This window comes from Chlorocebus sabaeus, chromosome 11 (genome assembly GCF_047675955.1).
Source record: "Chlorocebus sabaeus isolate Y175 chromosome 11, mChlSab1.0.hap1, whole genome shotgun sequence".
In the NCBI taxonomy this organism is placed as follows: Eukaryota; Metazoa; Chordata; class Mammalia; order Primates; family Cercopithecidae; genus Chlorocebus; species Chlorocebus sabaeus.
In genome coordinates, this window is record NC_132914.1 from 54,812,593 (window position 1) to 54,833,579 (window position 20,987).

At 42.1% G+C, this 20,987-nt stretch overlaps 1 protein-coding gene across 12 annotated transcripts in view; it reads right to left on the reverse strand.

Annotated features, from left to right (window-relative positions):
- The window catches only part of R3HDM2 (R3H domain containing 2), a 179,319-nt gene that overhangs the window by 40,495 nt on the left and 117,837 nt on the right, over nt 1-20,987 (reverse strand). For 7 of the 12 annotated variants that reach the window (XM_073020880.1, XM_073020877.1, XM_073020879.1 and 4 more), the window contains 10 exons: nt 18,460-18,659; nt 13,794-13,817; nt 11,308-11,349; nt 7,668-7,754; nt 6,919-7,045; nt 5,655-5,733; nt 4,901-4,960; nt 3,989-4,129; nt 2,971-3,079; nt 144-239 (listed from right to left, as the gene is read on the reverse strand). In XM_073020880.1, the coding sequence (XP_072876981.1) occupies nt 144-239; nt 2,971-3,079; nt 3,989-4,129; nt 4,901-4,960; nt 5,655-5,733; nt 6,919-7,045; nt 7,668-7,754; nt 11,308-11,349; nt 13,794-13,817; nt 18,460-18,624 (930 nt within the window). In that variant the 5' untranslated portion in view covers nt 18,625-18,659. The remainder of the gene's footprint in view (nt 1-143; nt 240-2,970; nt 3,080-3,988; nt 4,130-4,900; nt 4,961-5,654; nt 5,734-6,918; nt 7,046-7,667; nt 7,755-11,307; nt 11,350-13,793; nt 13,818-18,459; nt 18,660-20,987) is intronic. The other 5 variants (XM_037996905.2, XM_037996901.2, XM_073020875.1 and 2 more) reach the window with 4 other exon arrangements.

The following is a 20,987-nucleotide window of genomic DNA, read 5'->3' on the forward strand; positions in this document are numbered from 1 at the left end:
ATCTGGGGTTGGCTGATGTTGGTTAAAATAAAACAAACAAACAAACAAACCCAAAAACATTTGTGGAGGGTTCATTCCATTCACAGTTCCAACGTTTAAGAGCTAAAAGCTATGGGCTGACAACTCTCAGATGCTACACTTACCTCTCGGGCAAATATTCTCTCTCGGACCCTTTGATATTCCTCCTCTCTCTCTTCTATTGACTTGCTCCTCCTTCCATCCTGCAATGGAACTCTGATCTAGATCGATGAGCAGAATTAAGCTAGTTAAGTTCTCCTCGTACTGCAAGCTCACTGCACACCAGCAAGGAAGAGAAACCGGGAAAGTTTATAGTTGCCATCAAAAAAATGGAAAAAAAAAAAGAATAAAATTTCCAGTCCTGGAGAGGTTTCACTGGGTACATCTGACCATGCAGTTTGGGAGATCAGGTTTTCTGGATGGCTGGGGACTCTCCATCTCCCCACCCCTCCCACCCACCCAGTATCAAGAATAACAACTATTTATAAGGACTGGGTTGCTTCCCTCTAGTAATCAGGTAGCCTCCAGTCAGTAAGGATCGAGAAAATAGCCCTGGGAAAAGGGACAACACTGCTTTAGAGGGAAAGCAAAGGATAGACGGAAGCTGAAATGGGAGAAGAAACAGGTGTTTAGCAGAGCTGAACATAGAGGAGGAGGTTTATAGAACTAGCACCTGGCATTATTCCTCATTAATCACTAATGCCATGGCCTGAAGACCCAAATCACACACAGCTCAGCAAAGAGGGCCTTGGAAATGAAATCCCAAGGGCGAAGCTAAACTCAAAGTCTAAGCATTTTTTTCCTAATCTTAACTATATTAACTGGAGGTGGGGAAGGGGAGAGACAAATTACAGAAATAAAGAAGAAAGAGAACAGAGCAATACAAAGAGAAAGAAAAGGAGAACAGATAGAAAGAGGGGCAGAGAAAGGAAGAGAAGTAAGGTACAGTGGAGGAAGGGGAGAGATAGAGAGATCGACAAGGAAAAGAAGAAAATGGAGGATAGAGAAGAACCTTACATTCTCTAGAAAATGTAGTGAGGTAACCAGAAGGGATGGCTGGGCAAATCACCACCTCTGAGTAGCCTACCATCTAAATCCTCATCATGATCTTTCCTCTCCTGGCCTGAAACTGGTCAACACTGTCCAGGGTAGGGTGTAATAAGAGTATCCTTATCCGTACTGCTCTTGAAGGCAAGGAGTTCTAAGGGAGAAAACTCATCAAATGAATATCACCAGATTATAAAAGATTCTGACTTCCACTCCAGAGGCTTTGAAAGCTTCACAAGAAGCAACTAAGGAGATTGCTGCTCTAGGCTGGTCTTCCTGATCTTTACCAATCTCCAAAGGTAGCCATAACTTCAAGAATATCAACCTTGCCTAGATTTAGTTCTCATTAGCTTCAAGAACCTAAATCCTACCAAATGTCCTTTTATAAATCAATTCCAAGAAGACACAGGACCTCAAGGAGCTATATTGTCCTCAGCCCCTAGGTAAACCAATGGCAAAGTAGAAAGAACATAATGGGCTTTGAGGTCAGGCAGAATCTCAGCTCTACCACCTCCCAGCAATATAACTTTACGCAAGTAACTTAACATCTCTTAGCCTCAGTTTTCTTATATGTAAAGTGGGGATAATAACCCCCATCCGTATTGGGTTGTGAAAAGGATTAAAAGAGATAATGCATACAATGTGTTTAGAACACAGCCTAGTTCAGGGAAAACACTCAATAAGATAACAATTATTATGCTTATTATTAACATCACAGACAGAAAGTACACAGAAACAACCCTATTGGATCAAGCCTGAAGCTGAGAGATGAAAAGTTCACAATAGGGACAGACTCCACTTTGCCCCAATGTGCCTCTAGGCCTGAATAATTCCTGATCCACAGAAAAAGGGTTTTGGAAAATGGAGAAGGGCATCAGGATGGAAAGGCTCTTTCTCGTTTTTAAAATTTTGTCTTTTTGTATGTTTCTTTGATTTCAATCAGTCCCAGCGTGTTTGTCCATAGTAGATAATGGCACTTTTCTCAAAAGGACTCCCTCAAATACTCAAGTAGCAAGCAGGAAAGGTCCTGGTCTCAAGACCATACAATATCCCAAGAAAACTAATTTTGACACTAGAGGTAAGATATTATTATAGTTACTAATTAGCAAGATTCATGTAGGCTCTACTCAACCATGGTCTTCAAATCTAATCCCTTTTGGAGGCCAAGCAGAGGCAGGCTGGATCTAAACCTTCTTAGCTAACCCCCAAATAATCACTTACTATCTAAAGGATAGGCTTGAGGTCAAAGCAATAGCCAGGCCCATTTAAAGGGACAGGATAGGTTGTTCCCTTCTTATTCCCACAGCAGTGGATCACAAAGGGGATCTATCTGAGGTTCCCAGCATCAAATGTCAAATTAACTCACTCACCTTGGTGGAAGGAGTTGGAAAAAGATTAAGGAGTTTGCAGAAAGGGATCAGAAACACTTTTATAATTGGGTAAATTAGATCACAACTTTGCCAGTTCAAGGCTAGCCCTAAGCTAGGATAAGAGCGAAGTGGGACAAAGTAGCTTTTTGTGGTTCCCAAAGAAATCTCTAACTATTAAAGAAAAAAAAAAAAAAAGAATGAAACCAACAGCTGGATCAAGGCTGAGGCAGGGATCAACCTTGCTTTATTCCAAATGATGTGGTGTTAGAAGTCAGTGGCAGACCCAAGGAGTTCCAGGCCAAATGAGATCACCTAGCAAACCTCAGCACCATGTCTTTCTAGGGCTAAGAGGGTGGCATCCAGTTCAACAAATAAACAGTTCTCAACATTAAGCCAAAGCCAACTCAGTATAGCTCAATACATTTCTCCGTACTAAGATATTTTGAGTTTTCTCCATCCCACAAAAATTCTTCTCCCTTCCCAGTTTCTCTTACTGCAATCTCTCTGTATAGGCCCACCCCTTTCCATTCTTCACCTGGTTATCATCTCGGTCCATACTGGCATCATCTCTCTTGAGAATGAACCTCTGTTGAAATTCTGTATTCTTCTCATCCTTTATATGTTCTGAAAACCTCTGTTCAGGGCTGAGATTTGGAGAGAAATGTGAAAGGAAAGGAGGACAAAGACCCTTTTGTTAGGAAGCAGACCTATTAGGTACAGCTCTCCTAAATTACACAACTCACACTCAGGGAATTTCTGGAGTAAGGAATCCAAAAAGTCACATGCAGGTTTTAATGAAATCCTCAGGGTCTGTTCTTTATACATCTATAACTTCTCTTCCTCCATAGTTATATCTGTCCTATCAGTGAAGAGAGGCTAAGGCCAGACTTCCTGAAACCCTCTAGAATCTATCTCCAGTCCCTCTAGAATCTATCTCCAAGGCCTCAGAAAGAGTAGGAATTAATTATATAACCAACCCCAACCCCAAACCCCTTCCCCGCAAAATACTTAAAAATATATATATATTTTTTGAGATGGAGTCTCACTCTATCACCCAAGCTGGAGTGCATGGCGTGATCTCGGCTCACCACAACCTCTGCCGCTGGCGTTCAAGCGATTCTCCTGCCTCAGCCTCCCGAGTAGCTGGGATTACAGGCACCTGCCACTGCGCCCGGCTAATTTTTATATTTTTAGTAGAGAGGCTGGCTTCAAGACAGCTTGGCCAGGCTGGTCTTGAACTCCTGACCTCATGATCCACCCGCCTCGGCCTCCCAAAATGCTGGGATTACAGGTGTGAGCCACTGCGCCCGGCTATTTTAAAACTTTTTTTTAAAAAAAGTAATAGAGATGGTATCTTGCTATGTTGACCAGGCTGGTCTCGAACTCCTGGCTTCAAGCAGTCTTCCCATCTTGGCCTCCCAAAGTGCTGGGATTACAGGCGTGAGCCACCACGCCCGGCCATCTGCAAGAGACATCCTGATCCTACACCTTCCTCTTCCAACCCAGCAGGTTATCCCAAGGAAGTCTTCCCAAACCATGGTTTCCTCCCTTACATTCTTGTGTTACTAGTTTTGTTGATGATGACAGCTTTCCCAGTTTGATCAACATTGTGGTCCATCCCAAAATAGGCAGCTACCCGGTGTAATAGCATCCGGTGATATGAGGTCATCTGAGGGAACTTCTTGAACTGATTACTGAAGGGAAACACGGGGGAAAAAAGTGAAATAAGACAAACAACTGCAATAACAACCAATTTTAATTTTTCTTACGAGTGTCTAAAGTGGAAAGTTTCTTAGGAGAAACAGACATAAGAAATATGGATATTTACTAAATGGGAACCAAACAGGTTTCTCTCAGTTTCTTTATCTACAGTATTCTGCAGATTACTATGACCTACTTTCCTCATTAAGACTACTCATTGCTGGGTGCAGTGGCTCATGCCCATAATCCCAGCACTTCGGGAGGCCGAGGCGGGTGGATCAATTGAGTTTAGGAGTTCAAGACCAGCCTGGTCAACACGGCAAAACCTCATCTCTACAAAAAATACAAAAATTAACTAGGCATGTGCCTATCATCCCAGCTACACAATGGCTGAGGTACAAGAATCACTTGAACCCAGGAGGCAGAATTGCAGTGAGTCAAGACTACCATGGCACTCCAGCCTAGGCGACAAAGAAAGATTGTCTCAAAAAAAAAAGACTACTTATTAAGCCCTAGGTCCCACCCACCTAGATGATGTTTGATAAAGAAAAAGGAAGACATTTAAGAATAGTAAAATCTGGGACAAGGGCGAGCTGATGAAAAGATATAAATTATTTTTCAACTGAAATCTACATAATAACTTAAAAACTTCAGTATGTTTTCAAAAATCACACTTCAAGGGAAACATCTCCTAAAATTGTACCTAAATTTATTTCCAGTGCCCCCTCCCACATCTAAATATGTATTTCATGCAAGTAACTTACTTGTTGTCGTTAATAAATTCCAGAATCTCCTGTTCTAATTTTAGCAGCATCATTCTGTCCCTGTTTAAAAAAGATTAAAACAAAACAAAACAAAAAGCAGCCCTCCCATAGACATTGAAAGCAGGGATTGAAAACACAACTTGCTCATTATAGAAGTTGAAAAAGGTATATATCCAAACCCAGTAATGAACCATAACGCTGCTAAGCCTCACTTGCCTGTTTTATAATATTTTTAAAAAGAAAAACAACCCGAGTATACATTTTGCAGGTCCTCTAATCATATACTTTGTTATACCATATCAGAAATCTCACTGTTAGCAACATATTCATATAAATACATGTTATAAATCTAATCGTCATTCTATATTCCATCTTGTTATATACAGAATTTTAAAGAAATTATAATTTAGCTTATGTACAATCAACTGTTTTTTCTTTCTGTGCTTTTTATTTTAGCTCCTCTATCACTCCCAATGTGTGCTTTTTAATCACTGTACTTCCAAGCCTTCATATTTCTCTGTTTCTGCATTCTTCTTTCACAGAATTTTTCCCAATTCTTCTGAAAACAGAAACCTCAATGTGAGAGTATTTTGAATCCCTCACAGAATATAAAACTATACCTGACAAATACTGGGGGGACAGGGAGATGAGCATCCTAGATTCTAAGAATGGAAAAATTCTGGAAAGCCATTTGGCCTCTTGGAATCTTGCTATCCTCTAACCCCTTTTCCTCTTATACCCATCATGTTATTACCTTGGGTTCTTTTTCAGTGTATTTACAAGAAATTCATGTAGGTCTATTCCAGTGGAGTCCGTATATTCCTGGCTGGAGTCTAGAACCACCAAAACAAAAGAAATTTAAAATAAATGAAACTGCTTTGCATGCTATCTAATCCTAAGCAGAAGTCCACAACCTAACCAAGAGATACAAGAATAGGAAAGCAAAATCAAACTTCCAGGGTTTTAACATAAAATCCAGGATGACCTTGATGTGCTAGACCCCAAAATTCCACATCAAAATGACAGAAGAAAGAATCTGGGCCATAGTATTACATAAATATTACACTGAAAAGCCATCTGTCATCAATAGGTATTTACTGAATGTCCTGATCAAAACAAAGCAGGTTTTATTAAGGAAAATAAATTCCAGGTAAGGGCAGTCAGGGCTGAATTTTCCAGAATCTCAGTAAATATGCCCAAACATTATTTTTTAATCCTGTTTGCCTTTTCTAATCAATTATCATTTTTATGGACTATGTCTTTTTGCTACCAGTACAAGAGTTTAAAGGCAAAGACAATCGAATAATTAGAGACAAATCTGCATTATTTAAAAACAAAACAAAACAAAACACCAGGCCAGGTGCAGTGGCTCACACTTGTAATCCCAGCACTTTGGGAGGTCGAGGTAGGTAGATCACCTGAGGTTAGGAGTTCGAGACCAGCCTGCCATCATAGTGAAACTAAATATCTCTACAAAAATACAAAAGTTAGCTAGGTGTGGTGTCATGTGCCTGTAGTCCCAGCTACTCAGGAGGCTGAGGCAAGAAAATCGCTTGAACTTGGGAGGCAAAGGTTGCAGTGAGCCAAGATCATGCCACTGCACTCCAGCCTGGGCGACAGAGGGAGACTCTGTCTCAAAGAAATAAAAATAAAAATAAATAAACAAATATCACCCTAGCCATCCCCAAACCAAAATATAAATGGCATCTGGAGGATTTGCTACCAATGATGATCAATGTCACCATTATTCCAGAGCACAAGTAAAATCAGAATTGACTACATTGTCCTCCCGTGGATAATGCCAATGCATATGGAGTAGCTGTCTGTGGCATGTGAGCTCCTAAGGCAGGTTCAGTTAAAGAAACAAAGAAAGTAACCTAGTTAGCCATCTCCTCAAGCAACCAAGTTAGCAGAACACTACAAATTGATGGGCCAGTAAGGCTAGCAGGTACCAAGCTTCAGGATAAAAGTAAAGGGCACAGCCCTAGAACAGGTAAGAGATGGGAAAAACTCCTCACCTCTGGACAGCATCTTTCTTGGGATCTTTTCTTTGTTTTTGTCCTTGTCTTCCTTTTCAGAGACATCTTTTGTGGACTTTTCTTCCTCCTTGTCAGAAGGGCAACTGATGTGCAATTGAATTATATCCTTAAGAGGAAAAAGGATAATCAAAGGGGGAAAAGGATTTTAACTTTCTTGCAGCTCCCTTGGAATCTCAAAGAAGGTAAATATTGGGGTGGCAGCTCTCTCTTACAGATTAGTGTTATTTTGCTAATTAAACTGTTTTAATTTTGTTCTGTCAAGAGGGTAGAGGCACAGCTTTTTCTGCCAGCAAGCACAGCCTACTTTATGGAGAGCTCAAATTACACAGGCTGTTCTTGGCATAGGTGTGGATGGGAATGGTTCTAACCACCAGAGCGGGAGGGTACACATAAGAAAATAAGATCTAGCTCTGGGATCTTCTTGTCTGCATCATCCTAGGTGGTCAAGATATGAAGTCCTATACTTCATGCTGTCAACTATGCTGGGGTTATTTTCTTTTTTCTTTTTTAGGGTTTCCCTCCTCCCTGGCACAGATCTGTCAGCACTGCCACTGCCACTGGAACCCGCAGGTGGGAGGAGAGACCATGCCCTGTTTTAGTACAACAGCTTTGTTCTGAATTACCTTCTACCCTGATTTTCAAGTCTGATGTTGCTGTGATTGCTGTACTACATTTTACCAAAAAACTGCCAAGCGCAAAAGCCACACTTACTCCTGCAAATGACCTACCTGGGTTTCTAATGGCCCATCAGCAAATGGGGTGGAGGACTCCTCACACACTGCCAGGCTGCGCACCAACTTTAGCTTGGAATTAGACTGAAAAAAAAATTTTCAGTTTTGTTTTTTTTTATATATATCTTATATCTTTCTTCCCTTGGTGAATATTCAGAAAGTCTTTGGCTGAAAAGTGTCCTCTTTGGCTCTGTTAGTTGCTGTTTCCATTAAACAAGGGTTTTTTTCAAATGGGTCCTACTCACCAGTTCCTGATTCACTTGAAAGATACTTCTCTTGCTTACAACAGTAGACATGTACAAACTGGCTACGTGGACAGATGGTAGGAAACTATTTCACTTAGCCCTCTTCTTCTCTCTTCAGCCCCGTACTCTAATTTCAGTCTCAGAACTTTATGCAAATACACATCAACATAGCATAGTAGAAACACAATGGGGCTGAGAGCCAAAAGTCCTAGCTTCAACTCCTGGTTTTGTACTCACAAGCTATGAGACCCTGAGCAAATTACCTTACCTCTCCAGGTCTCTGTTTTTCCTCAGGAAAATGGCGATAAATACCTAAAATTATCTAAAAACCTGTTATGAGAATTAGATAATATATACTATGAAAATATACATATCATTAAATAGTGCTTAGCATACAGTAGACAATAAATGCTAAATGATTCTAAACCTGAGATGCCAAGAGTATGGAAAGAAGTGTCTAAGAAAAGAGTAAGAGAGGCCGGGCGCGGTGGCTCAAGCCTGTAATCCCAGCACTTTGGGAGGCCGAGACGGACGGATCACAAGGTCAGGAGATCGAGACCATCCTGGCTAACATGGTGAAACCCCGTCTCTACTAAAAAATACAAAAAAATAGCCGGGCGAGGTGGCGGGCGCCTGTAGTCCCAGCTACTCGGGAGGCTGAGGCAGGAGAATGGCGTAAACCTGGGAGGTGGAGCTTGCAGTGAGCTGAGATCCGGCCACTGCACTCCAGCCTGGGTGACAGAGCAACACTCTGTCTCAAAAAAAAAAAAAAGAGTAAGAGAAAGACAGGCCAAGCATGGTGGCTCACACCTGTAAACCTGGCATTTCGGAAGGCCAAGGTAGGAGGACCACTTGAGGCCAGTAGGTCACAGTCTGGGCAACATAGTGAGACCCTATCTCTAAAAAATATTTTTTAAAAATTGGCCGGGCGCAGTGGCTCATGCCTGTAATCCCAGCACTTTGGGAGGCCGAGGCAAGCGGATCACGAGGTCAGGAGATCGAGACCATCCTGGCGAACACGGTGAAACCCTGTCTCTACTAAAAATACAAAAAAATTAGCCGGGTGTGGTGGCGGGCACCTGTAGTCCCGGCTGCTCGGGAGGCTGAGGCAGGAGAATGGCGTGAGCCCAGGAGGCGGAGGTTGCAGTGAGCCGAGATTGCGCCACTGCACTCCAGCCTGGGCGACAGAGCAAGACTCCATCTCAAAAAATAAAATAAAATAAAATAAAAAATTAGCTGGCTATGGTGGCACATGACTGTGGTCCCAGCTACTCGGGAGGCTGAGGTGGAAGCACTGCTTGAGCCTGGGAGGTTGAGGCTGCAGTGAGCTGTGATCATGCTACTGCACTCCAACCTGGGCAACAGAGTGAGACCCTATCTCAAAAAACCAAAAAAAAAAACAAACAAAAAAAAGATAGATAAAACTTTATTAATACTTGGGATTTAATACAACAAAACCTAATTTGCCCGCTTTACTTCTGCTAGCTGGTGAATCCCAAAAATATCAGAAATCCACTATGCAAATCATTTCTCTCCTAGTGACCCACCCAAAGCTAAAAACTGTAGGGTGACTCATCAGAAATCTACCTATAAACATTTACTGAGACTCAATACACAATAAAACCAAGGATTACAATAAACACCAAAGCACAAAACATGACAGGTATGCTCCAGGTAGTGCAGTACAGAGGAAAGAACTTGTGAGCCTGAAGAATTAACTTTACGCCTAATTCTGCCACTTGCTACTGAATGCACTTTGTTAAGCCACTCAATCCCTATAGCCCAAGTTTCCTCATCTGTAAAATGGAGATAATAGCTGTCTTACTTATCCCAAAAAATTTGAGAGGAAATAAAGTAGCAGTAAGTAACCTCTGTTTTGAACTTTAACATCAAGCCCATCACTATGGATCAGGCCATGCAAGACAAGCCACAGAGCCAATTTTTAGTTCTTGGCCTTCTTCAAACTAAAGTCACACAGTAGCTGAGCCACTCTCCAAATTCTATCATTATTTTTTTGGAGGAACAGAGTAGCCAACCTTAATTATTACTTTTGGAGGCAATTCTTCCCAATGCAAGAAAAATTTAATACTTTACTGCTTCCTATCACATACTAACACATGTAGTCTTCCCTGATAACTCTGCTTAAAATAATCTGTGAGGTGCTAATTGTATCATGTAATGATTAAAAGCAAAATCCTCTTCCTGCCCCTAAAAAGTGAAACATTAAGTTAGCTGGGTACAGTGGCTCATGCCTGTAATCCTGGCACTTTGTGAGGCCAAGACAGGTGGATCGCTTCAGCCCAGGAGTTCGAGAACAGCCTGGGTGACATGGCAAAATCCCATCTCTACTAAAAACACAAAAATTAGCCTGGCATAGTGGTGTGTGCCTGTAAGCCCAGCTACTTGGGAGGCTGAGGCATGAGAATCACTTGAACAAGGAAGGCGGAGGTTGTAGTGAGCCGAGATCGCACCACAGCACTCCAGCTACAGAGTGAGACTCCATCTCAAAAAAAAAAGAAAAATGGCCAGGCATGGTGGCTCATGCCTGTAATCCTAGCACTTTGTGGGGCCGAGGCAGGTAGATCACCTGAGGTTGAGAGTTCGAAGCTGGGCGTGGTGGCTCATGCCTGTAATCCCAGTACTTTGGGAGGTTGAGGTAGGCGGATCACTTGAGGTCAGGAGCTCCAAACCAGCCTGACCAACATGGTGAAACCCCGTTTCTACTAAAAATACAAAATTAGCCGGGCATGCTAATGCATGCCTATAAGCTCAGCTACTTGGGAGGCTGAGGCAGGAGAATCGCTTGAACCCGGGAGGCGGAAGTTGCAGTGAGCCAAGATTGCGCCGTTGCACTCAAGCCTGGGCAACAGAGCAAAAAACTCCAAAAAAAAAAAAAAAAAAAAAAAAAAAAGTAAAACATTAGCAGGAAAAAAAAAGGCCTGTATTTTTAGGATATCCAAAAATGTTGAGTCATTTTTCTTAGTGGGCAGGATTTAATCTTAAAGAAAATTTACAAGGGAAAAAAAAAAAGGAAGGGGAATAAAAAGACTCATATAAGCAGCCATTCTCCTAGAGAAGTTAGGAGTGAGCAGAGAAACTGATATTTCAGCACAACTAGTATCCAGTTCTTTCAGGCTCTGTGGAAGGCTCCAGCTGGGCAGCCTTTCAGGCATCAAATGTGTATACACCTATGTATGCATACAGTTTCCATCAGAGGTGTGTATGTGTAGGTGTACATGTATGTATTATGCAGGTTCATAATTGGGGTACAGAATACAGTTGAGAAAACTCTGCCTACATAATCTGAACAAACTAGATATTCACGACAAGTCCACTTGTGAAATGTATTACTAATAACATTAGAAAAGAAGCTACAGAGGAAGGGCTCTCACCTTGGCTCTTTTCCTGGCATGACCATGGTTAGATGTCCGCCTCTGTTAGAAGGGAATTGGAAAATATTAAAGGTGGAAGAAAATCAACATGTAAGTTAAAAACAACACATGTTTAGAAAGAAAAAGCACTAACTGTAAAAACCATTACAACAACAGCCAAACCATGATGAAGACTAATTGATGTGAGTTTCTCCCTACAATCTACAACTCTAGCAACTGTGACTGGAAAGGGACTACAGGCCATCTACAGTCAAATCACCATTCACCATTAAGTAAGAGAATCAGAAGATGGTCAGATGTGGTGGCTCATGCCTGTAACCCCGGCACTTCAGGAGGCCGAGGCAGGCGGATCCCTTGAGCTCAGGAGTTTGAGACCAGCCTGGGCAACAAGGTGAAATCCCATCTCTACAAAAAAAGAAAAGAAAAAAGAAAGGAAAAAAGAAAAGGAAAAAGAAAAAAAATTATCCATGTGTGGTGGCATGCACCTGTAGTCCCAGGTACCTGGGAGTCTGAGGTGGCAGGATGGCTTAAGTCTGGGAAGCAGAAGTTACAGTGAGCCGAGATCATGCTATTGCACTCCAGCCTGGGTGACAAGAGCCAAACCCTATCTCAAAAACAAAACAAAACAAAAACCATTAAAAAAAAAAAAAAAAAGTTGGAAGACACTGATTTTGTTGGCCTATTTCACAGACTGACAAAAGCTACTTTTGGACAAACCATGGTATCCTGTCCTATTTAGGATGCTTCTGGAAATGTCACTACCACAGCATGAAAGAGTGTTTTTTCCCCCAAACCTGTTCACAGAAGCCTATTTAACCCATAATGGATATGAAATATGGCCCCTAACCATCAATTATAATAACATCTTTATAGGACAACACACACATTCATTGTTCCAACTTGGGATACCCAAAATATCTGTTCCTATAGCTGCAAAAATGCAATGAAGAGTCTTCTTCCCAAATGCCTCCCTCCCTGAGTATCAGGATACAAAGCAGGGAGCATAAAAGACAGGGATAAGACCTTCAGAGCAAAGGGGAGAGAGTGGATAAGGGGCAGGACAGAAACTGAGGAAGATAAAGAATGAAGGTATAAGGTGGGATAAGGAAGGAACAGCCAATTAATAAGATTTGTAAACATCTGAGAAGTCAAAATGGGGGCTTTTGGGAAGAGGTTGGGTAGGGTTATATATAGGGATGAGGCACTTAGGAGTTCTGAGATGTTTGGAATGGAACTCCAATGGGACGTAGAGGGAACTGAGGCAGGAGGATAGGGGAAGGGAAACAAGTCAGAGACAGAGTACCAGCATGGCCTTGGGTGGGTGAGGATTTCTCTTTTCTTGGTCTTCTTCACTAGTTAGCAAATAACATGGCCACAATGCAAAATGGAGAACTGAGAAGGTGGATGGAAAGAAAAAGAAATGATGGTGGATCTGGCTCAGTGGTAAGATCTGTTGCAGTAAGGGAAGATTCATAGTCCAGAAGTATGAAGCAGTATTTGTCACTACTTTTTCAAACAGGCAATACATACACATGGCACAAACATTCAAAAGGCACAATGGGAGTATATATAGAACAGTAAGTCTCCTTTCACAATTGTAGATGAGACAATTGTAATTGTCCCCCAGATACTTGGTTCTCTCCTAAATGGTCAACCAGTATTGAAGTTCTTTTGGATATCCCAGGAATATTTTATGCATATATAAGCTTAGTATATGTGTACACACAGGTTTTAAAAAAATCAAATATATTGGCTGGGGGCAGTGGCTCATGCCTGTAATCCCAGCACTTTGGGAGGCCGAGGTGGGCAGTCACCTGAAGTCAGGAGTTCAAGGCTAGCCTGGCCAACATGGCGAAACCCTGTCTCTACTAAAAAAATACCAAAATTAGCCAGGCGTGGTGGTGGGCACCTGTAATCCCAGCTACTTGGGAGGCTGAGGCAGGAGAATTATTTGAACTTGGGAGGCGGAGTTGCAGTGAGCTGAGATTGCACCACTGTACTCCAGCCTGAGTGACAGAGAAAGGCTCCGTTTCAAAAAAATAAAAATAAAAAATACACTGTACATACTACTGTGAACCTTGCTTTTAAACTTTTTTTCATGAATATCATTCTATAGAAGATCTACCCCATTTTTAATGGCTACATAGTATTCCACTGTATAGCTATACCATAACTTATTTTACCAGTCTCTAATGTTTCACCATTTAGGACGTTTCTGACCTTTTGTTAGTATAAACAACGACCATATCATTGAATACATATGTAAATATAGTATATCTGTAGTTCATTTAAAAGTTTTTTATGAAGTATTCCTAAATTGCCCCTCAAAGTGGTTGTACCAATTTAGACTGTTATCAACAATATATGAATGAATCTGCTTATTTCCCAGAATGGATAGTTTTAACAGCCAAACATATATTAAAAGCCTAATATACACCGTGTTATCATGCTAGCTACTGGAGGATATGGAGATAAAAGGCACAAACCTTGTCAAAAAGGAACTCATAATCCTGTTGGAGAAGACAGACAAACAGACAATTACAATACAGTACATTAAGTGTACTAGAGAGGTACTCATGGAGTGCTACAGGAGCACACAGCAGAATCATCTGACTCAGACCTAGCAACCCATAAATTCATACATTTATAGATATTGAGTGCCTGCTATGTGCCTGCGTTGGCCTTAGAGATACAATGGTGAGCCAAAACTGACCTAATCCTGGGCCTCCTAGTGCTTATAGTTCTGTAAGGAAGACAGACATTGATCAAAGAATTATACTATATAGACCTACAATAGGTTTTCAAAGGCTTCCTAGAGAAAGACATCATCTAGATTGAGTTTCGAAGGATAAATAGGCATTAGACAGATGTTGGTAGGAGTGGGAATTGGAGGAGGTCAGGATAAGAATACTAAGGTGGGCATTCTAGGCAGAGAAAGCATGTACAAAAGCATGCTTTTCCCAAACTTTCAGCTCCTATTTATAACAGGGACCAAGGAATCAGATAATGCTGATGCACTGGATATCAGAGGTGATGGCTGACAGGCAAGAGACTAGGTCACAATATACCATGCTGAGAAACACTGGACTTGGCTTAAGGCAGTAAGACACATAGAATGTTTAAGGCAGTAAGACACATAGAGTTAACACAGGCAGTTCTTTATTTCACAACCACCTTTCTAAAACAATATGGTACATTTATCAAAAGGGATTACAAGTTTAAAGGCAGAAAAGCCCAACTAAGAGGCCTTACAAAGTTGGCTTTTTTTTTTTTTTTTTGAGATGGAGTCTCGCTCTGTTGCCAGGCTGGAGTGCAGTGGTGCGATCTCGGCTCACTGCAACCTCCACCTCCTGGGTTCAAGCGATTCTCTTGCCTCAGCCTCCTGAGTAGCTGGGACTACAGGCACGCATCACCACACTCAGCTAATTTTTTTGTATTTTTAGTAGAGACAGGATTTCACCATCTTGGCCAGGATGGTCTCGATCTCTTCACCTTGTGATCCACTCACCTCAGCCTCCCAAAGTGCTGGGATTACAGGCATGAGCCATCACGCCTGGCCTCCAAGTTGGCTACAGGACATTCCTGGCTGGGCTCGGGTAATCCCAGCACTTTAGGAGGCTGAGGGTGGGTGGATCACCTGAGGTCAGGATATTGAGACCAGCCTGGCTGACATGGTGAAACCCCATTTCTACTAAAAATACAAAAATTAGCCAGGCATAGTGGCATGCACCTGTAGTCCCAGCTACTTGGGAGGCTGAGGCAGGAGAATCACTTGAACCTGGGAGGCAGAGGTTGCAGTGAGCCAAGATCACGCCACTGTGCTCCAGCCTGGGTGACAGAGCGAGACTCCATCTCAAAAAAAAAAAAAGGACACAGGACCTAAGTTCAGCATGTGTTGAGGATTTGCCCATTCTAAACAGAATCTCCGAACCTGCATTTTATAGCATTGTTTCCATGCAAAAGATGTTCTGAGTTTACTTGCTGATCCCAAGGATGTATCTCATACATTATATATCATGAACGTCCCTTTTCCCCAAGCTTTTCAGCTCCAATTCATAACAGGGACTTCTTTGAAAGGACCACTTAGGTTCTTGGGGAGACTTCCAGGGTGTAAAACCAGGCAAGACTAGAGGAGAAGCAGAAATGCTTTTTCTTTTTTTTTTTGTTTTTGTTTTTTGAGATGGGGTCTTGCTCTGTCACCCAGGCTGGAGTGCAGTGGTGCAATTTTAGGCCACTGCAACCTCCACCTCCCAGGGGTTCAAGTGATTCTCCTGCCTCAGCTTCCTGAGTAGCTGGGATTACAGGCATGCGCCACCAGGCCCAGCTAATTTTTGCATTTTTAGTAGAGATGGGGTTTCGCCATGTTGGCCTCGAACTCCTGACCTCAAGTGATCCACCAAGCTGGTCTCGAACTCCTGACCTCAGGTGATCCGCCTGGGTCTCCTAAAGTGCTGGGATTATAGGCATGAGCCACTGCACCCGGCCATGCTCTTTTTTTTTTTTTTTTTTTTTTTTTTTTTTGAGACAGGGTCTCACTCTGTCACCCAGGCTGGAGTGCAGTGGTACAATCTTGACTCACTGCAACCTCCACCTCCCGGGTTCAAGCAATTCTCCTGCTTTAGCCTCCCAAGTAGCTGGGATTACAGGGACACGCCACATGCCTGGCTCAGAAGCAGAATTTTTAGTGCTGATGAAGGTGTAAATGGTATGTTGGGAAATGGATAGAGAGTAGAGCGCTTCTTAAGGTACTGTTCCATAGGATCCAGGGAGGCTGACAAGACTGCACTTTGCAAACGGAACACGAGCTCCAGTAGATGGCAGCAGTAGCCCCACCTGCTCTACCAGCAGCAAAAGGAGTCAAGTTCGAGAGGAGGCAGGTCCCCTTCCAAACCCTGACACGTTGTATTTGTATTTCCAGGTGAAGACTTTTTTTTTTTTTTTTCCTTTTGGGTGGGGGTGGGGTGGGGTGGGACGGAGTCTCACTCTGTCACCCAGGCTGGAGTGCAGTGGAGTGATCTTGGCTGTGACCTCCACCTCCCGGGTTCAAGCAACTCTCCTGCCTCAGCCTCCCGAGTAGCTGGGACTACAGGTACATGCCACCATGCCCGGCTAATTTTTTGTATTTTTAGTAGAGACAGGATTTCACCATGTTGGCCAGGCTGATCTCGAACTCCTGACCTCAAATGATCTGCCCACCTTGGCCTCCCAAAGTGCTGGGATTATAGGCACGAGCCACTGTGCCTGGCCTGAAGACATTTTTAAACTAAGTGAGTGTCCATAAAGCATACAAAATCTATAGATGGGGCCAGGTGCAGTAGCTCACGCCTGCAATCCCAGCACTTTGGGAAGCCAAGGCAGGCAGATCACCTGAGGTCAGGAGTTCAAGACCAGCCTGGCCAACATGGTAAAACCCCACCTCTACTAAAAATACAAAAAATTAGCCGGGCATGGTCGTGGGTGCCTGTAATTCCAACTACCCTGGAGGCTGAGGCAGGAGAATTGCTTGAACCCAGGAGGCGGAGGTTGCAGTGAGCCAAGATTGTGCCATCGCACTCCAGCTTGGGCAACAAGAGTGAAACTCAGCCTCAAAAACAAAACAAAAAAAAAAAAAAAACCTATAGATGTCCCTTCTTTTCTGCCTAGCTTCAAGTACACAAAACAGAAATTCAGAACACCATTTATAATTGTGTCCTAAGAATAGAATAACTTAGACCCAAAAGTTCATTTAATTATTATCTTTCATGTAACATGACAGCACATAATGAAACATTCATCACTTATCTGTACTGAATATTTAAAATTCATTATTTGTATCAGTGGAGGCTGGAAGTACAGCTGGAACAGTGGCAGACTGTCTCCACAAACTCTGGTAGAATTGGTAGGGAATGACAACTCACATGTAATAATGGAAAAACAGCCAGAGCAGAGACTGGTGAATTGTAAGAGGAAAAACAGTAGAAAAGCAGGCAGTTAGAGAACAAAATATCTCAGAGAGTTGTCTAATTTTAAGTCATTCCTTTATATTATTGCTGTTTTAATCTTTAAAGAAGACAAGCCTTATGTGAATTGAATTGTCCAGAAAAATTATGCTTCAAGTTTCCAGATCCTCTAAAATGTTGTTGTTCCTGTGTTTTAATCTAACTTCTTGCTAGTGTTAATTGTCTCTTGACTTATAACAAAATCAGTTTTCACCCCTGGGCACGAAGGAAAGGATTTATTGGGCTTGGGTAACAGAAGAAACCAGCAGTGACCACAGAGGAAGGGCTCTAACAGGTAGATGAGAGAAGGCTCAGAGTTTGGGCTGGCCAGGCAGAAACCAAAGAAGAACCCCGTGAGGAAGTTTGGCTAACTATCTACTACTATCATTTCTGTACTACAGTATGAATTTGGATGAAAAACAACATGGCCAACAAAGAGTGAAATTCCTTTTACTCACATTTACCAAGTGGCAAGCTCAGAGGCTATTTCTGACCCAGAAAAATGCTGACTGCTTTAACACAACCAGGATATGAATTTAACACTGTGTGTAAAGCCAGGAAGCTCAAGTTTTAAGAGTTTATTGTATAAGTCATTTTATGACTTGTTAAATATGTATTTGTATACAGTTTATTTTTTGGTAATAAAAAAAGTCAAAATGCAGCAAGAACCAGTGAACTCAGGTCCAAATAGATTAGGAATTTTACTGTCCTTTTTAGACTTCATTGTGGACTACATTACAAAAATGGAAGATTTTATTTTGAGAGCTGAAGCTGGAGTTTTTAAAGAGAATCAAGTGTTTTTAAAAGTGACTGATTCTTACACATTTCCAGTTTTATTCAGATATAAAGAATGTTGGCCGGGCACAGTGGCTCACACCTACAATCCCAGCATTTTGAGAGGCAAAGACAGGAGAATCATTTGAGGCCAGGAGTTTGAGACCAGCCTGGGCAACATAGAGAGACCCTGTCTCTACAAAGAAATTTTTTTATATTAGCTGGATGTGGTTGCACATGCCTGTAGTCCCAGCTACTTGGGAGGCTGAGGTAGGAGGATCTCTTGAGTGCAGTGTGCCCTAATTGTGCCACTGCACTCCAGGCTGGGTAACAGAGCTGGGTAACCCTGTCTCTAAAGGAAAAAAAAAAAGTGTGCATATAATGCACTTCCAATCTTTACCTGTGTCTCCTGACGCAAACTGGTATCTTCACATTCTTTCTCAATTTCTTCCTTACTTGGAGTCTTAGATATAAACTTGTTTTTGTTTACAGATTCTTCCACCAGTTTTTTTTCTGATTCTTTCATTATTTCCAGGGTCTCTTGAGTAGTGTTACTGTTAGACATGTTCTTCAATAGAATACAGTGGCCTCTATGGACTCCTAAAGAAACATCAAATGCATTAAGCAGGAGGTATGTATCCATACTTAACAAATACACAGGACTTATATTTCACATGGGTACATTTTTTTCCAGTAGCCTTCCTATAACCCAGAAAAGAGTTATTTAATAAATGCTGTCCCTGCATTCATTTCTTTAAAAAAACAAAAACAAAAACAACAACAACAACAAAAAACCTTTATTGAGGTAAAATTGACATAAACTGCATATATTTAAAATGTATAATTTTATATTATGACACATGCATTCACCTGTAAAACCATCACCCCAATCAAGACAGTGAGCACATTCATCATGCCCCAAAGGTTCCTCATGTCCCTTTGTAATCTCTTCCTCCTTCCCACTACCCCCAGCCAACTACTGATCTGTTCTGACACTACAGATTAGTCTGCATTTTCTAGAATTTTGTATAAATGGAATCAATCACACTGTCTGGACTCTTTTACTCAGCATAATTATTTTGAGATTCACCAGGATTCAGTTCTAAAGTAGTGTGAGCCCTCTTGACACTTTATTTTCTCCCCTTGTTCCCTACAGAAATTTGCTCACATTTCTGGCTCAGTCACTTCACCCATTAGATTCTCTCTAGCAAGAAGAAAATTATAAAGCTCTATTGACTACTAGAAAGGAATATTCTCCTTTCCCAAGGAAGAACTTTCAGAGCTACCACAAACCTACAACACTGTTATCAACTTCAAGCTATTCTCCCTTCAAAAAGCAGTAAAATCAGACAAAGCTTAAATGATTATAGAATATACAAAATCCTACAAATATATATATATTTTTAGATGAGTCTCACTCTGTCATCCAGGCTGGGGTGCAGTGTCACAATCATAGCTCACTGCAACCTTGAACTTCTGGGCTCAAGCAATGTTCTCACCTCTGCCTCCCACGTAACTAGGAATACAGGCATATGCCCGGCTAAATTTTTTTTTTTTTTTTTGAGATGTAGTCTCGCTCTGTCGCCCAGGCTGGAGTGCAGTGGCACGATCTCGGCTCACTGCAAGCTCTGCCTCCCGGGTTCATGCCATTCTCCTGCCTCAGCCTCCCGAGTAGCTAGGACTACAGGTGCCTGCCACCACGCCCAGATGATTTTTTTCTATTTTTTAGTAGAGATGGGGTTTCACTGTGTTAGCCAAGATGGTCTCGACCTCCTGACCTCATGATCCGCCCACCTCGGCCTCCCAAAGTGCTGGGTTTACAGGCTTGAGCCACTGCACCCGGCACGCCTGGCTCATTTTTAAGATTTTTTGGGAGAGATGGAGTCTTGGTATGTTGCCCAAATTGGTCTTGAACTCCTGGACTCAAGTGATCCTCCCACTTCGGCCTCCCAAAGTGTTGGGATTAAAGGCGTGAGCCATCGCACCCAGCCTTAAATTCTTTCCTTTATCTTAAGCAAGCTGAAAAAACAAGAAGAGAACTTTGTAGACATCTGTCCTTCAGAAAAATTGGGTCCCTCCCTGGAGGAAGAATCTTTACTTTGCTGTACACTATTTGGGTTCAGTCAATCTACTGTCTGTCAGTGATAGAGTATCTATAGTGCAGGGACGGCTGTTTCTTTATCACTTACTATCACTACCTGGGAAATCCTGTAATGAAGCCTACACAGTTCTCCAACCACACACTAAGAAACAGAAGTTGATACTCTATACACAGATGCATGTCCTCAATAGCCCAAGTCAAACACGTTTAGCTCCAACAATAGTTTGCAGAGGTTTCTCCTTATACAGGTTACTGACTGTACTTCAACCCTAAAGACTTCTTTCCCTCCTTTACTGGTAACTCTCCCAGATGTTACATCTATTCCCAGTGAAGCCCTAGAAACAGAATTAAATAAACAGACAAATGGTTAGCAATGCTTCAAGAAAACTGTCACAACAGATATTTTTCTCTCTTTTAAATCAGTTTAAAGGGTAAGACCCAGAAGTCTTTCAAGAAGCAAAGGTAGCCACATCCTGACATAAGTTAGATGGTCTGCCAGGCTATTGCTTTGTGATTTTTTTTTTTTTTTGAGACGGATCTCACTCTGTCACCCAGGCTGGAATGCAGTGATGCGATCATAGCTCACTGCAGCCTCAAACTCCTGGGTTCAGGGAGCGGTGGCATGTGACTGTAGTTCTAGTTACTCAGAAGGCTGAGGGGGTTAGATCATTGTTTTGTTCACCTTGTGGTGGCTCTTCAGTAGCTGCCTGGAGACTTGGTTTACTTAGGTAAATTCTCTTTAGAGGGCCAGAGAGTCATTCACACAATTGCAAAGTCATATAGTTGACGGCTGGGCACAGTTGCTCACACTTGCAATCCCAGCACTT